The 18265-nt window shown below is 41.6% G+C and overlaps 1 protein-coding gene across 1 annotated transcript in view; it reads right to left on the minus strand.

Moving 5' to 3' along the window:
• The window catches only part of mmp19 (matrix metallopeptidase 19), a 269832-nt gene that overhangs the window by 13284 nt on the left and 238283 nt on the right, over positions 1-18265 (minus strand). Inside the window, exons 5-7 of the mRNA XM_052111502.1 lie at positions 3904-4149; positions 3695-3820; positions 3409-3573 (exon numbers count right to left, since the gene is read on the minus strand). Of these exons, the coding sequence (XP_051967462.1) occupies positions 3409-3573; positions 3695-3820; positions 3904-4149 (537 nt within the window). The remainder of the gene's footprint in view (positions 1-3408; positions 3574-3694; positions 3821-3903; positions 4150-18265) is intronic.

Below are 18265 nucleotides of genomic sequence, written 5' to 3' on the forward strand. Positions count from 1 at the left end.
GGAACATTCCTGGACACTTTAACAACGTCTGAAAAACGTTTTGCTGGCTTTTACAAGAAATAAAACATATTATTTATGAAAGTTTACTCCTGGTCAACAGAGAATGGCCAGACTGGTTTGAATTGACAAAGTCTATGGTAACTCAGATAACCACTCTGTACAATTGTGTTAAGAAGAATAGCAATGCTATTCTGAGATGTGGGTTGTCGGCACAAGGGGGACCTACACAATATTAGGCAGGTTGTAATGTTGTGGCTGATTGGTGTACATGTATATACTTTTTGGTGTTTTTGTTTGTCTATTTGTTTGACAATATGGATGATGAGGGAGAGCAGACAAGTTTACAACACATAATCAGCATTATCTTGTAAGAAAAAAAATCATATAAATAATATACTTATTAAAAATAAGAAGAAGATGGAATAGAATCACATTTAAAATGGGCTTTGCATTTAGTTTACTTTATTTTTGCCATTTTTAATAAAAGAGACTGAAAGAGTTGAGAAGTGACAGGAAAGGATGGGTTGAGGGAAACAGAAAGTTGCTGTACAGTATGACATAAGCAAGAGTCAAACTTGTATCTACCACCTGAGAGTCTGCACTACTTTTCTGGAGTATAAGAGTCATTATATAAGAGATTATTTATGAAGAACTGACTCAACTTTAAACCAAATGCATACAGTAATTGGCTACAGCTGTCCTTGACAATTGTGACCGATCCCATGGTTGATTACAGCAGCAGCCAATCACATGTTTTGGCTACTGGAGTGTGTGTCTTAGACAAGTCATTTTGATTTGTATAGCGCTTTTCACAACACATATTGTATCAGAAAATGATGCAGTAATATCTGTAATGTCTTAAGTTCTCATTGTGCTGTTTAAAAATAGCATGATTGAAAATCATGCATTAAACATTTATTATTAAAAATATTAATTATAAAAATACAAATAATTGTCATTTAAATAAGACCAACTGAACTGTATTACTGATATAAGAGTAAAATGAAACGCATATCTGAGAAAGAATGTTATAACCACAAACTTTAACCACAAAGTCCACTTCAATGCAATTCTTGATATTTGAAATTTCAATACCACAGTAAAAATGCATAGAGTATAATGCTATTATGAACACACTAACATCCATAGAACATAAGGGTAGAGGAGAGCCTTCTTTTGAGCATGACGGATGTCCTTGTCAACCCACCAGAGGACTGGAGTAACAATGCGGAAGGAATGGATTATAGTCTTTGGGCAGTTGAGGATGTTCCCTCCCTCGCTTTGATGTTTTTGGATCCTGTGCAATAAGAGAGAGTGAAATTCAATCTGGAGAAGAACAGGGCCCATCTGGCTTGTCGGGAATTCAACCGTTTGGCTATCCTGATGTATTCCAGGTTGCGGTGGTCAGTGAGGTTGAGGAATGGTTCCTGTGCTCCCTCCTCCCTTTGTCTCCGCTCCTCTAAAGCTAGTTTTACCCCCAAGTTCTCGATCACCCACATAATGGATATTGGTAGTGATTACCACTCTGTTGCTAATACAATGAGCACAATAGGCCATCTATTATTGCCGTCTAGTGGCATCTTCATGTTACAGTAATGGCGGATTTAAAGGTTTAAAAACAAAATATAATTCAAGATTATTTTTATTTTATTTTAGTAAGTTTCAGAGCCATGAAAAATTATTTTAGTTTAGTTTCACTTTTTCCAATTATGTCATTTGTTTTGTATTATTTCAGATTACAATTTTTTACATTTAGTTTTAGTGTGTAAACATTTTAGTTTATGATTAAAATCTTGGCACATAATCTACTAATGACTCACACTTTCTTAATGATTACTATATATGATGTATCAATACAGATACGATGTTGGAGTTGACTTGTAATTACAATTATTTGTGCAGTTTATTTTTATTTAGGCATTACTTTGTGTTATGCTCACTGTTGACCTCAACCTCTCTATTCATCTTGGTTCAACTATGCTAACCCCAATTTAGACAGCTTGGAAATTGGCAGTGGTGGTGGATGACCAGCTTAACTCAACAACCGCCTGATCTTGTGAGTTCATGCTTTACAACATCAGAGAAATCAGACCTTTCCTGACTGAATATTCTACACAGCTCCTGATCCAAGTTCTGTTAATTTCAAGATTGGACTACTGTAATGCCCTGTTGGCCAGTCTCCCAGCTAGCACGATTAAGCCACTGCAGATGGTCCAGAATGCTGAAGTGCATCTGGTCTTCAATCAACATAAGAGGGCTCATGTCGCCCCGCTCTTGATTTCTTTCCACTGGCTGCCAGTAGCTGCCACACATCAAATTTAAGGCTTTGACTCTTGGCTCCTCAAGGTCTATGTCGCTCTCTACAATCAATGAACGAGTGGTGCTTGGTGTTTCATTGCAAAGAGGCATAAAGTCCATTTCACGATCATTCACTCTCTCTGTCCATCTCTGGTGGAATGAGCTTCCAGCCTCCACATGATCTGCTGATACTATCTCAACATTCAAGAAACAACTGAAAACACATCTGTTCCGTGAGCACTTAATCAATCCACATTAAACACACTTACTATTTAACAATAATATTACAAAAAAATCTGTCTCTTTCTTCAGTGTTAGCTTCTATACTAATCTAGCAGAGGACTTGGCAGTGTGATACTGCAGATATTGTTGACTTTTGCATGACATATTGTGTGATATGTTCCTCATTTGTAAGCCTTTGCTGTCCTTTTCTGCATATTGCGGCGTCATTTTGTGGTCCTTTCTGCATAACGCGGTGGCTCATTTTAGCTTATCGCGGCCCATTCAGCCCGTTTCGTGGCCAACCCACCGGCCCACTTGATTCTCCCGATGGCCAGTCCGACCATGATCGGCTCCAATGTATGTCTGCCCACCGGCAAATGCCCAGTTTGCCAGATAACCAGTCCAGCCCTGCACCCCTGCTATACACAACATGTCATTATGAATCACATTTTCTTTTCATCCCATGTTTCTGCCTTTCCCAGTTCTTACCCCAATGATGCTTAATAGTGTAATTTATTCATTGGACTTAGATTGGCAGTTCTATATGTGAAATATTTTTGAAAAAGTATATAAATACTGAAGCAACATTATTTTGACAGGGAGACCGGAGCTAATTGTCACACAGGAAAGTTGTCATAAGGGTTTTGATTTAAAAGTGTAATTACAAAAGTGTGTGTTTTCCCTGTTGTGTTTACTGTAAAGCTGCTTTAAAATGTTCTGGGTTGTGAAAAGCATTATACAAATAAAAACGACTTGAATTAAATAATCTAGTGCTTGTTGCAATAATGCTTGATATCTTTATCCAGAAGAACTATACTTTGGTGTTGCCACCCCTCACGCCACCCCATAAATATTTTTTTAGATCCAAGCCTGAGAATACAAATTTACCTTTAAAGAAGTACGTCTTGTTGGTTTTTGGGGAATATACGGCTGCATTTAGGTTTCCTAGTAGCCCATTCCACAGTAGACTTATCTTAACTGGAGGATAATGACCTATATCTGTTACTGTCCACACATAATCTCCACTGAAGGCATATGTTTTACGCCAGGGACCTAACACAAAGAATTAACATCACATGGTAAGTCAATGAACAAGCAAATCCATTGCATTTGTTGAAGCTGAATGAACTGAGGCCATATGTAATTCTACACAGCATAACTTTGGCTTTCTCACCCAGAATAATTGCATCGAGTTTAGCGTTGCATGGATCTGACTTGTCACCCCTGGGAAAGGGGGCTGTGGTAGTGTGATTTACCACATCAGAGATATCATCAGCAGTCATACTCGAGGCCCTTTTACCTGAGTGAAAGAGTAATGAGTTAAGAGAGTTTTATGTATTGGCAAAACTTAATATTTTCAAGAAAGTCAACTGAACATCTCACCATATATGGCTTGGATTCCTCTGATATCATCAATGTGCAGTCTAAAGTTGACCTGGTAACCAGTGTAGTGTGCTGCCATAAGGGCATTGCTGTACTGTGAGTGGCCCAGTCCAAGAGCATGACCAATCTCATGAGCGGCAACAATGCGCAGATTAGAGCCATAATACTTCCCCTCTGTCCAGAATTCATCTTCATCAAAGTGAACTATTCCTGATGGGGGGGCCTCAGCGTGGGCCAGAACATGACCTACCAAAACATTATAATTCATAAGCGTTAACACATCTCAACAGCCCTTTTCAAAAGTCATATTCAGGGTTATGGCCAAAAAATGTTTTTTACATGTATGAGTGAATATGTTCAAATGCTCTGTTCTTTCAAAGTACACTTAACTGGTTCTTTACAGCACATGTGCACATGCATATATACACTCACCTAAAGGATTATTAGGAACACCTGTTCAATTTCTCATTAATGCAATTATCTAATCAACCAATCACATGGCAGTTGCTTCAATGCATTTAGGGGTGTGGTCCTGGTCAAGACAATCTCCTGAACTCCAAACTGAATGTCAGAATGGGAAAGAAAGGTGATTTAAGCAATTTTGAGCTTGGCATGGTTGTTGGTGCCAGACGGGCCGGTCTGAGTATTTCACAATCTGCTCAGTTACTGGAATTTTCACGCACAACCATTTCTAGGGTTTACAAAGAATGGTGTGAAAAGGGAAAAACATCCAGTATGCGGCAGTCCTGTGGGCGAAAAATGCCTTGTTGATGCTAGAGGTCAGAGGAGAATGGGCCGACTGATTCAAGCTGATAGAAGAGCAACTTTGCCTGAAACAACCACTCGTTACAACTGAGGTATGCAGCAAAGCATTTGTGAAGCCACAACACGCACAACCTTGAGGCGGATGGGCTACAACAGCAGAAGACCCCACCGGGTACCACTCATCTCCACTACAAATAGGAAAAAGAGGCTACAATTTGCAAGAGCTCACCAAAATTGGACAGTTGAAGACTGGAAAAATGTTGCCTGGTCTGATGAGTCTCGATTTCTGTTGAGACATTCAGATGGTAGAGTCAGAATTTGGCGTAAACAGAATGAGAATATGAATCCATCATGCCTTGTTACCACTGTGCAGGCTGGTGGTGTAATGGTGTGGGGGATGTTTACTTGGCACACTTTAGGCCCCTTAGTGCCAATTGGGCATCGTTTAAATGCCACGGCCTACCTGAGCATTGTTTCTGACCATGTCCATCCCTTTATGGCCACCATGTACCCATCAACTGCAAGATGCTATCCTATCAATATGGGCCAACATTACAGGCACAGAATGCAAAGAAATGCAAAGAAACTCAATAATGCATTTTAATGTGCTGCTCAAAAGATAAAAGGTTCCCCAGTCCCTAAAATAGACTCAGAAAAAACTGAGTTTGCTCAAACTACACTCAAACTCTGGGTAGCCATGGAAACCGGCTTTGTGCAACAGGCCTCTGTTTTAATAAGTGAAGTCAGGAAGTTTTATTTCATCTAAAATATTGAGCATTTTGTGTAAAATTATATATTTACCCAAAGAACAATCAACTGATAAACAAAACCGGGAGCTCTCTTGCTCAATGTATACTCTCACTTTTGTAACATGAGAGAGTGATAGAAAGCAGGTGTCGCAAAACTCTGGTGTTACAAAACTCCGGTTCTTAATGGGGCCATGTCCAATTTATGACTAGAGTTAAATTACATTAAATTTCTCCACTTAGCTACATTCTCTGTTGCTAATAGTCCCATTTTTGTTCTCACAGCTCCTCTAAAGAACACCCTACCCAGGCTTGTTAACACCAGAGACAAGACTTCAGAACTGAGTGAAACAGCATTGCATACTGATTTTGCCTCATTAAATGGGTTTGAGTGTGTGCCAGAATTGGCTCTTTTAGTTCTTCTTGGTGCTGGTACAGGCTTTTTCATCTCTGGTTCAGACAATCTAGGAGCCGTGCCAGTGTCAGGTTCACTGCTCGACTCAACTCTCTCTGGTACCAAACCATGTTGTTAAAGGATGATGGACCTGAATGCTAATACCTATGGCAGGTGAGACAGGCTGGAGTTATGTTGCAACAGGCAACCTGTGCAGAGCTCAATTCCTCCATCACTTTGCGATCGTACCCGGTCAGCGATCAATTTTCTTCAGCGCACACAGAGAATCCAGAAACAAATGGCAGCACCCAGACTTAAGGTAGCATGTGTCCCGCTTAGATAACCTGCATGTTTTAATTTTCTTTGCTCACCCGCTTCTCTCTCTTTTATATAATTTCCTTCTTACTTCCTCATTGGTTTTAGCCTATTTGGAAAAGTGAAAGAGACGGTATGGATTTTTTCCGTATCACCACAAACTCAAGTCAAGTACTCTCTGCAGCCTTTTGTTTGTTGTATTCCCAAATTCTTCCTGAGCATCTTTCAATCTGTCTTGGTGAATCACTAACCCATCATGTTTTCTGTCCACAGTTTGCTCTTGACCTAGTAGTGCATCTACTGGAAGATGCGGCTTGACTCCAAAGTGAGTATCCAGTGGTTGCATGCGGTGTTACATTATAAGCATAAAACAACTCTGGAAGGTGTTCTGGCCAACACTATTTCTTTTCTGGGGAATTGTATGTAATAGATCATGGCGTGTTCTGTTAAAACGCGTGTTCGCTGAGGCTGATAGGGTGTGGTGTGTTTTTTCTTTACACTATACATTTTACTCAGCTCAGCAATCACATCACTTTTCAGTTTTTTGTGTGCTCAATGCTCAGTGCTCTCAAAGACATGAAGGTAAGAGCAGCTGTTGACATTCACCACGATGTTGGTCATTCACAATGCTATAAAGCAAGCCATCCAGCTCTCTAACACACTTCCACTGCTTTATTAGTGACAGTACAGACTTTGATAGACCAGATCTCTCACGAGTGGTTGGCTTTTGTTTATGTTCTCAAAAGGTTCTGAAAGAACCGAGAGTGGGATCTTTCATTTTTATTTCCTTGAGTTCAGCTGTTGTAAAACCCGGCAGAGTAGGTGCACTTCCTTGAGGGTTACTGCCTTCCTCTACTCCACAATCTAAAGCACAAATCTGTCAAACCCTACAGCACTTTTCACCAGCCATCACTAAGTCAGCTGTACTTTTGTTTATTATATTGCAGATGGCAATACAGTCATCATATTTCTGCATCCTCAGGAGTGGCAGGCTCCCCTGCTGATGGCTGTCTAGAGAGGGTATCGGGAGCTGCATTATGCCGTCCGCTAATTGAGTGATCCATCTCTGATCCTCCTAAACTCACCTTGCTGCTGGTTTAAGACAGCACCCAGGCTTGCACTGCTCACATTGGTCTCAAATGTGAAAGGAAGATTGAAATCTGCAAACCCAATCACAGGAGCAGAAGTAAGCATCTTCTTCAGCAGCTCAAAAGCTGACTGGCACTCTGTTGACCACAAAGCACTAACACCTCCTTTGTGCTGCCAAACTGCTTGATACTGTCAAAGACTACTCCCAGTCTCTGCAAGTGCTCAGAGAATGTGGGTGAGTACACTAGTATGTCACCAAGCTACACTAGAATGATCTGAAAAATTAGATCACCCATGGAAGCCTGCATAAGACGCTGAAACGCCAAAGGTCCATTGCATTCAAGAATACTCAAAGAACCCAAATGGAGTCATAAATGTCTGATTTAAATGAGCAACCTGATGATGTCCACTAGCTAAATGAATGGAAGAAAATAAATTTGCTCCAGTGCATCAAAGCTTACTTCTATCCAAGGCAGAAGAAACATGTCTCTCTTGGTCTTTGAGTTCAGCTACATGTAATTGCCATGAAGCCTGAGACTGCCATCAGTTTTCCTAACCAGCACGATAGGAAGCAATAGCATTAGTGCTTTCTTGAATCACTACTTTATTAAGGAGCTTTGTGATATGTTCTCTGACTTCCTTATACTTAGTGGGTGGGATACGCCTGTAAGATTGGGAAACCTGTAGACCATCCACCATGTGAATCTCATGTTGCACTTCATCGGTAAATTCGAGTTCTTCATCCTTGAGAGCAAAAACATACCAAGTCCTCACATGTGTAGCATATGTGGTCAAACTCCACACATGCAATCCAAATGCATCCTTCAAAAATGATCCATAACAAACACTCAATTTTAACATACAACTCTTGTGAACACACATTTAATGTGAGTGAACACACATTTGTGAACACACATTTAATGTGTGTGAACACACATTTGTGAACACACATTTAATGTCTTGTTGGCAGAATTCAATACAATGGCAGAACATATATAGACTCACTTTAACCCTCTGGGGTCTGAGGGTATTTTGGTAAGTTTTGACATACCTTGATATTTGTGCTTTTTTCAGTTGATTAAAAACATATTAATGTCTAATGTATGATAACACTGTATTCAGCACAAACTGGGCTACAATAATATGTGAGCAACATGTATGTACAGGTTTGTATTTTTGAGAAAATAATGTTTATGCATGTTTTTTGAAAAAACTAAAATTTTAAGACACTGAAATAAGGCCATATAACACATAAACATTTGTCCACAAGACTTTTGAAAACTGGATCTTGTAGCCTAGAGTTTTTGCTACAAAATGATATAGTAATACAAAACAATATAGTAATTTAACTTTTGTAAGACAATTTTAGTGTTGAAAGGTAATATGCGAGGAGGCGTGAATGATCACGAATATTCATTGTAATTCATTTTAATTCACACATGAGAGACAAAGACCCTCCCCTGGGACTATCAATGAGGGATAGAAGTAGTCTGACTATATATTTTCTTTACATAAAGACTTTACTTAATTTTAGACATTGTCTATGTTAAAAGAAGTCTCTTCTGCTCACCAAGACTGGATTTATTTGATCCAAAATACAGAAACAACATTGACATTCTGAACTCTTTTTACAATTTAAAAGAACAGTTTTCTATTTAAATATATTGTAAAATGCAATTTGTGATCAAAGCTGAATTTTCAGCTTCATTACTGCAGTCTTCAGTGTCCCATGATCCTTCAGAAATCATTATAATATGATGATTCTCTAATATGGGCATATTTAAAGTGCATTTTACTCATTTAACCTGAACACATATTTGCAAGCACAAGCTTTGTTGATGATAATGAGGCAGCATAAACGCTATTTAAAATATAATCTAAAAATTCATATAATTTTATATCATATTATGTATCATATTTATATTATGCAGCATACAATTTAAATACCTGCTTCAAACGTTCATCGGAGTCCTGCTCTTTTCTGAAGAATATGTTTACTCTTCCATAATATCCTGGAGCTTTCTCGTCTGTGTATCATTGCAAACGCGCAGAAAAATGAATGAAATGTGTTTAAATCAAACCTCACAGTCGCCTGTGTATCGTTACAAACACGCAGAAAAGTTGAGTTGTGTTGTGTTTACATCAGACCTCATGGTCGGGGGCGTGTACATTTGCACTGATTGTCTCAGCACATTAGCATATGAATGGCGCGCTCTGCTGGTGGGTGGGATCACATTACAGATAATTAGATAGCCTAGTAAAAACTGTACATTGCTTTGTTTCAAACAGATTGCATTGCAGGAGAATGTTTGTTTTAAATTTGAATTGTGTTAAAATTGACATTTTAAGCTTTTTTTAGACATATGTTTCATGTTTGAGTGATAAGAATTCGCGGAGTTTCTGTTCATTTTTGTGACGTGTTTCTGAAATATGCTCGTGAACACAGAGACTACTGAAAGCTCACCCTTTTTATTATCTTTATTTTACAAAAGCACAAGATTTTGTTGTTATTGTGAGTGTACACAAATAAAAGTAGATCCTTTATAGTCTCTAATGATGTCTTACACTTATTTGTATACCCAAAAATATTTTAAGTTGTTTCTGCTGTAATGACGAAAATATCCAGCAGGACGCGCTGGCGCGTCCTTCGACCCCAGAGGGTTAAAGATTAATAAAGCAAAGTCTTCTGAAAGCATATAATCACTTTGTATTATGAACATACTTTAACAGAAGTTGTTAATTCAAGTAAAGTCAAGTCAATTTTATTTGTATAGCGCCTTTCACAACACACATCATTTCAATGTAGCTTTACAGAAGATCAGGCATTAACAGAAGATAAAACTGTATTGTCTATAAAGTCGATGAGTCATCATTGTGTAATTAGATAAAATATGATTGTGAATCATGTTTAAAAATAAGTAATTCAATAATAATTGTTTTTATAACCCCAGTGAGCAAGCCAAGGGCGACTATGGCAAGAAACACAAAACTTCATAAGATGTTGATTAATGGGAGAAAAAAACCTTGGGAGAAACCAGGCTCACTGTGGGGGTCAGTTCCCCTCTGGCTAACATCATGAATATAATGTCAATATTACTTATGTAAAGTGCAAGTCATGGTTTAAAACTAAATAAGTGTTAAGGGACAATGTTTAAACAAAGATTTTGTATTAACTGTAAGATTAATGACCAAGGTCTTTGAAGTCCATCTTGAATTAACTGCAGAAGTTCACATAGATGCAATTGTCCTTGTTAATTGGCTGATGAAGGCTTTTGTTGGCAATTGGTAGTCTATGTATTCCATTTCAAGAGTGTAGTCCATCAATAGACAGAGGTAGGCAGGCAGAGATCAGTGAGTTTCACATCATGGCCGGCAAGCCAGAGTTTCACGTCATGGCCACGTCATGGCCGCCAAGCCAGCATCCCACATCATTGCCAATGAGCCCATGCCTGCCACGACTGACAAGCCAATGCCCACGCCTGCCACGGCCGACGAGCCAACGTGCACGCCTGCCATGGCCGACGAGCCAACACCCACGCCTGCCACGGCCAACAAGCCAACACTCATGGCTGTCACGGCCGACGAGCCAAAGCCCACGCCTACCACAGACTACGAGCCGGAAGCCTCATCTGTCCCAGAGCCAGCATTGCCAGCCTAGTCCGTCCAAGAGCCAGCGTTGCCAGCCTCATCCATCCTAGAGCCTGCGCTACCAACTTCGGTCTCCCGAAGGAGGAGGAGGAGAAAGACTTTTGTTCCCGAGACTCAGTTTATGCCCATGACCACAGAGGTCGCTCCCGAGACTCTGTTTATAAAGTATTCTTGGTACTCACTTTTGAGCTGTGATATTTCTTGTCTTTGTTAGGGCATGCAGAATTTGTATAACTCCCTTCTCCACAGTAGTAACACAGTCCCTCATTATGACGGTGATCGTGCTCTTCAATAGAAAGTCTAGCATAGGCAATCTGCATAGGTTCAGGTGCTTTGGGGCATGCCTGGACTTGGCTATGGACTGATGGTTGTGACTTGGGGCTAATCTTTGTACGTGGTGAGTTATGCAGTAAATTATCAATTTTTACATCCAATTAAATTAATTCTGTGAGAGTTGAATCCTCACACTTGCATGCAAGTTCGGCCTGCAGATTGTGGTTCACTCCCTCTCTGAAAACAGTCTTGAGAGCGATATCATTCCAGCCACTTTGTGGCACTAATGTCAGTGACTAATGTCCTGAAGTGTATGGCGAAGTCAGCTGCAGAACGTGAACCCTGTCATAAATGAAGCAGCTGAACAGAAACGTCTTTACTTACCTCTGGGTATCCAAAGACTTCATGTATCTGTGAAGCAAAGTAATCGAACGAAGTTTGGATCATTCTCCCAAACAGCAGAGGCCCAGTCTAAAGTGTGAAGTAATATCATCACAAATGCGCATTTCTTTGAATCCTGGCTGAATGACTCTGGCTGATTGGAGAAATATATTCTACATTGACGTAGAAATCCCTTACACTTCTCTGGTGAGCCATCAAACTTATCAGGAAGAGCGAATCTTACTTGAGCTTGAGAGGATGGAAGAGAGCAGATGTAGTTGGTGAGGCAACTCATTTGCAGATCTTAGGTTGTTCAGTTACTCTTGGTAACCTTTGAGAAGTTCACTCTGGTAAGCAAAGGCAGCCTGGTGCTGAGTAACTTCCACTGGATTAATTGGCATCGAAGTATTCTGCGAGGGACTCAACATAGAGGCGGAGGTAGAATCCAAATGCAGGAAGTTTAATAAGCACAGCAGACAAATCCAAAACACAAGACAGAGACATAGTCGATGAAGCAGGCAAAGTAGTAGTCACAAGTAATCAGTCCAACCAGGCAAACAAAGCAAAACCGTAATCCAATCATCGGTAATCCAAAAAGACAATGGAAGGCAAAGGAAAAATGCTTTGTAAGGCAGTGAAATAACTGGCAATACTTCACAAAGTAACTATGGAAAGGCATGGCCATTTATACAGTGCAAACAGGAAGTAAACATAGAAGAAACATGGCTAGGGAAAGGGCTCCCTCTGGCGGTGGGCTGAATGGACTCCAGCCTCATTCGTTACAGCATGATAAAACAAAATAAAATTTGTATCTATAAATTTGTTAGCCATAATCCAAATTTTCAGACTGCTTTCTGTGAAGAACAGACCCAAATTCAAGCCTTTTGTTCAATAATCTCTGTCTCCATCATTTTGAACGAATCTTTTATATGACTCGGCAGAACGAGTTGTCTCAGAGAGTTTTTGTCGCAGCAATGCTTTATTTTTGTATTTATAGTCACACAAAGTGTTTCTAGTCACTAATTTTAGCTTCTTTATTTCTTGCAATTCATAACTTTGTGAATATTTCTGTCATGATTCTGTCATTTTTCCCATCCCATTGAATCTGGTAATAAAGAGTAATATTTTAAACTTTGTATGACTTTTATCTTCTCTTCAGAAAATATAGACTACAAGTGCTACAAGGAAACCCCATATTATTTACTTGTTTATTGAGTTGAACTGTAGGTTATTTTTGCTTCATGATGCATCCCCTTGTTGTATTATTTATTTTTTTATTTATTCTTATGTTCTTGTTGGGAATAGACAGAAATCATGCATTAATTATTAATTAACTCTTTTTAAACTAGGGATAAAATATTGTGTCAACACCTCTTGCATTAAATACATGAACATTTTTCATCATGACAATTCCTGTGATTTTAAAATGTAATTTATTGACATACTGACATGTACTGACCATGATACAAACAAATGCAACAAACTGACAGTGAGCTATAAAGAAAAAGATTATGAAAAAAGACCAGTAATTGTCTCTCTTGAATGGGTCCTGAGCCTGGAAGTCACGTGTCAAATGAACAAAGACAAAGATCCGAACTCCGAAGACCGACTTGGGCGGTGAACTAATAAATTCTGTTCCCCTTCTGTCACTCACTCAACTTTGTGTTGATTGTAGTGACCCAAGGTGCTTCTTTCAAGAGCTTCGGATACCTCTGAATATGAAAAAGGCCAATGCCAAATTGGCGACCAGAATTTGCATGTCCCGCCCCCGGACATACAGGTATAAAAGGTGGGGATCGTTAATCTGTTCAGTCAGATTGTTTCTTTGGAGTCGAGCAGTTGTGTGATCGGCGAGCTGAGAAACTCACTACTGTTCCACTCTAATAGCATTGCTGTTGGATCCTATGGCACATTACCAGTGGCTTTCTCCCTTCTCTGCATGCCAGTGCAGACCTTCGTCCCCTTAGTTCCCCCTGCTTGGAGCTTGGACGCATCACTTACGCTTTCCAACCCATTGCACTGGCTGGCCAGGAATGACACAGCTACGTGATTCTGTTGGCCAGGCACTCACCTCGTTTCAACGGTATCCGCTTCACTTCAGTGCACAGCAAGTACGCTAGCACCTTACGGGCAGAAATTGCAACCCGTATACACAAGGACGTGATAGAGCCTGTCCCTCCAGCTGAGATGAAGAAGGGTTTCTACAGCCCTTACTTAAAGGTACCCAAAAAGGAGGAGGGTTGCGGTCAATCTTGGAGCTGTGAGTTCTCAACCGGGCTTTGCACAAACTCCTGTTCAAGATGCTCACGCAAAAACATATTCTAACATGTGTTTGGTATCAAGTTTGGTTCGCAGTGGTAGACCTGAAGGATGCGTACTTCCACATCTCGATTTCACCCTGACACAGACCCTTTCTAAAGTTCGCATTCGAGGAACGAGCATACCAGTACAAGGTCCTCCCCTTTGGCCTGTCCCTGTCCCCTCGCATCTTCATGAAGGTCCCAAGGCTTCCCTTGCTGCAGGTAAGGGAAGTGGGCGTTCGCATACTACCTCGATGACTGGCTGATCTTAGCTCACTCTCAAGAGGCACTATGCACTCACAGGGACCAGGTGCTAAGGCACCTCAGCCGTTTAGGTCTTCAGGTCAACTGCAAGCTCTCCCTGGTTCAGAGCATCTCTTTTCTCAGCATGGAGTTAGACTCAGTCTCAATGATAGCGTGCCTCACAAACGAGCATGCAAAGTCTGTGCTGAATTGCCTTTCGTCATTCAAAATAGGCACCATGGCCCCTCTAAAACAGTTCCATAGGCACCTGGGACATATGGCATCCTCAGCCGCAGTCGCGCCACTAGGGTTGACACATATGTGACCGCTTCAGCACAGGCTTCGGACTCGAGTCACGAGATGGGCATGGCACCACGGCACATATCGTGTGATCTTCACCCCCATCTGCCCTCAAATATTCAACCCTTGGACAGACCTCTGTTTTCTGCGGAGAGGAGTCCCCTACAGCAGGTGTCCAGACGCATCGTGGTCACCACAGATGCCTCCAATCAGGGTTAGGGCACTGTGTGCAATGGGTACACAGCCAACGGTTCCAGGACAGGCCTGCGGTTACTTTGGCACATCAACTGCCTAGAGTTGCTGGCTATATTTCTTGCCCTGCGGAGGTTTCTCCCACTGATCCAAGACAAGCACGTCTTGATCCGTTCAGACAGCACTGCGATGGTAGCGTAAATAAATCGGCAAGGCTCTTGTCACATCTCGCCCGCCATCTCCTCCTTTGGAGTCAGCAGCGACTTAGGTCACTTCACACCACTCATATCTACACACTTCACCTCAACAAGGCAGCGGATGTGCTGTTGCGACAGGCTTCACTCAGCGGAGAGTGGAGGCTCCACCCCCAGGTTGTTCAGCTGATTTGGGACTGTTATGGCAAAGCCAAAGGTAGACCTGTTTGCTTCCCAAGAGAACTCCCATTGCCTGCTCTGGTAGTCCCTCATGTCGGAGGCAAGTCCCCTCGGGACAGATGTGCTGGCACACAGCTGGCCCTGGGGGCTGCACAAGTATTCCTTTTCCCCAGTGAGCCTACTTGCACAGGTGCTGTGCAAGGTCAGGGAGGACGAGGAACAAGTCACTCTAGTGGCCCCTTACTGGCCCACTAGGACTTGGTTCTCGGATCTTATGCTCCTCGCGACAGCACCTCCCTGGCAAATTCCCCTGAGGAAAGACCTTCTTTCTCAGGGACAGAGCACCCTCTGGCATCCACGCCCAGACTTCTGGAACCTCCATGTCTAGCCCTTGGATGGGATGAAGAATTTCTAAGTGGTCTACCACCAGCTGTCATAAACACGATCAACCAAGCCAGAGCGCCCTCTACCAGGCAGCTTTATGCCCTAAAGTGTCGTCTGTTTACAAATTGGTGATCTTTCCGATCTGAAGACCCGCAGAGGTGCGCAGTCAGGTCAGTGCTCTCATTCCTGCAGGAAAAGCTGGAGGGGCGGATGTAGCAGCTATAGTGGTCCACCATGAAGCAGTGGACGGTAAGTCCGTAGGGAAACACGACTTGATTATCAGATTTCTAAGAAGCGCCCGGAGGATGAATCCTCCCAGGCCATGCCTGTTCCCCTCATAGGATCTCTACATGGTCCTTACAGGCCTTCAGAGAACCCCCTTCGAGCCTCTAGAGTCAGTCGAGCTAATTGCCCTCTTCCAGAAGATGGCCCTCTTGATTGCGCTTGCTTCCATCAAGAGGGTTGGAGACCTGCAAGTGTTCTCTGTCAGTGACACTTGCCTGGAGTTCAGTCCGGCAGATGCCCATGTCATCCTAAGACCTCATTCCGGGCTATGTGCCCAAGGTTCCTACGACCCCTAGTGAACCTGCAAGATACCCAGCCTTATCGTTGCTGTGTCTGCTACGTTCTTTGATTAACTATTTGGACCACACACAGAGCTTTAGACTCTCTGAGCAGCTCTTTGTTTGCTTTGCCGGACAGCGGAAAGGGAACGCTGTCTCCAAACAGAGGCTTGCCCACTGGGTAGTCGCAGCCATCGCATTGGCCTATCGGACCCAGGCCGTGCCCACCCCCTTGGGGGTTCAAGCACACTCTACAATTTGTTTGGCATCCTCGTGGGCACTGGCCAATGGCACCTCTCTAGCAGACATCAGTAGAGCAGAAGGCTGGGCAACACCCAATACCTTTGTGAGATTCTTTAATCTCCAGGTTGAGTCGGTTGAGTCCAGTGTTTTGTCAGGTCCGATCATGTAGAACTCGGTGACAACTCACTGGGTATACCGCTTGCGCTAGCTCCTTTCCCCTCCACTGAGGCGAACATGTGCACTGTTTCTCCCAGATGAGTCCTCAAACTCCCGCTCCCTGGATGTTATTCCTCCCCAGCCCTCTGGCTCACGAATTCAATGGAGGAATTCCCGACCGGACTCACTGCGGGTACTAATTACTCTGTACTGGAATAGGTGCCGGTTATCACGGTAACCCCCTGTGATGTATTTTCCGATGTAGCACCAAAGTACATTTATGAATCTCTATCAATAATCTTTTTCAACAGAAAAGATGTCTTATCAGCTGTTCTATTGTTCTTTAAAGCATGTAAAGAATCATAAAAAATCTTAAGGTTATTGTAGGAAAATCTAATATTTGCCACATTTGACATACACATTGCTTTGTGTATGTGATATTTCCCAAAAAAGAAAAAACTTTAATTGTGTTGTCAATCTACAATAAACCGCTATCACATTCAAAATTGAATCAGTTATTTGAATAATTTGTGAAAAATCTCAAAAACATTTAAAGAGATTTGAGACCAAAAGGATTTTGTATGCCTACAATTAAAAAATTCCTCTTTGCAGAAACAACATAATGGTGAAAGATCATACTTCTATTAGCTAATGAAGGCATTGCAGGGGTAATATCAATTTATTAATTTAAATTTGATTTCTTTAATTCTGTTAGGAATTACATATTTATTAACATCTAACAACAATTTCTAAACGAAAAGAGATGGATAATCACATTTCCATTTCATAACAGTGCTAGAAGGGAGACTTTTATCTTTGGTTAATATCTTTCTAATAAATACATTATTATAATTTTTTTCCCTGATGTCAATGCCCCAACCTTGAGACCTGGAACTGAACCATTTATAGAAATATAATTTACTATAATTTATACGTTTATTTAACAGGGACAATGCAGAAACATTGCTACAATTTCAAGCAACCGACGTTCCACATACAGGTTTCTAGCCAAAGGCTAATTAGAAGCCCCAGTCAGCCCCTTTTGAACAACAATAGAACAATAATCACACAAAATCTAAGCAAAAAGTAAACAATATAACAAAAATAAAAGAAAGCTGAGACTGCGTACAACCATCAGTGTTCACAAACCTGCTTTTGTTGGAACCACTTTTTAAGATTTATTTGAAAAATTAATGCTTTTAGGGAAAAATATGGTCTAATCATATAAACATAGTTATGGTTTGTTCTGATCATTCTGCAAAGCCTCTTTACATGCACATCAAATTCAATTTCATTCAATTGAGAATCTAAAATAACACCTAAATATTTAAAATCATTAACTGTCTCTATTGCCTTTTGATTGATCTTAATTATAAAACCATTAATTTCCTTCCTTCTAATTGAAAAACACATTGAGATTTTTGAACAATTTAAGGTAAAACAGTTGATTTGCAGCCACTGTGACACGCCAGTCATTAGATTCCTCCGGTAGGAGGAAATCTATTGTTCCCCATCTGTCGCCCACTTCGACATTGTGTTGAAGAAGCGACACTAGGAGTCTCTTTTGAGCGCCAAATATACCTCTGATCTATGAAAAAAGGCCAATGAGAAGTTGACGGACAGAATTTGCATATCCCGCCCCCAGACATACGGGTATAAAGGAAGGGAAATGCATCTATTTTATCCTGCCTACCCTCTTGAGCCCCCCGAGCTGGATGAGCTCACCGCTGCATCTGAGAGCGGTCCGGCATCCGAGGCGGATGACTCGTCTGGGCTGCCGCCTTTGGGCCAGCATGCCCAGGCTGAGGCTGAAGCCCAGTTGTCCGACATGCTTGTCCGGGCCACCGCCAGCGTGGGGCTGGACTGAAACCCTCCGTCCTCCCCACTGCCGCCGCGGCTGGATGATTGGTTCCTGGGGTCTGCGCGCCGCTCACAGCCACGCCCCCCCCCACCTTTTTTGCCGGAGGTGCATGATGAGCTGACGACTTCATAGAGA

The sequence above is a fragment of the Xyrauchen texanus genome, chromosome 39, assembly GCF_025860055.1.
Source record: "Xyrauchen texanus isolate HMW12.3.18 chromosome 39, RBS_HiC_50CHRs, whole genome shotgun sequence".
NCBI lineage: Eukaryota > Metazoa > Chordata > Actinopteri > Cypriniformes > Catostomidae > Xyrauchen > Xyrauchen texanus.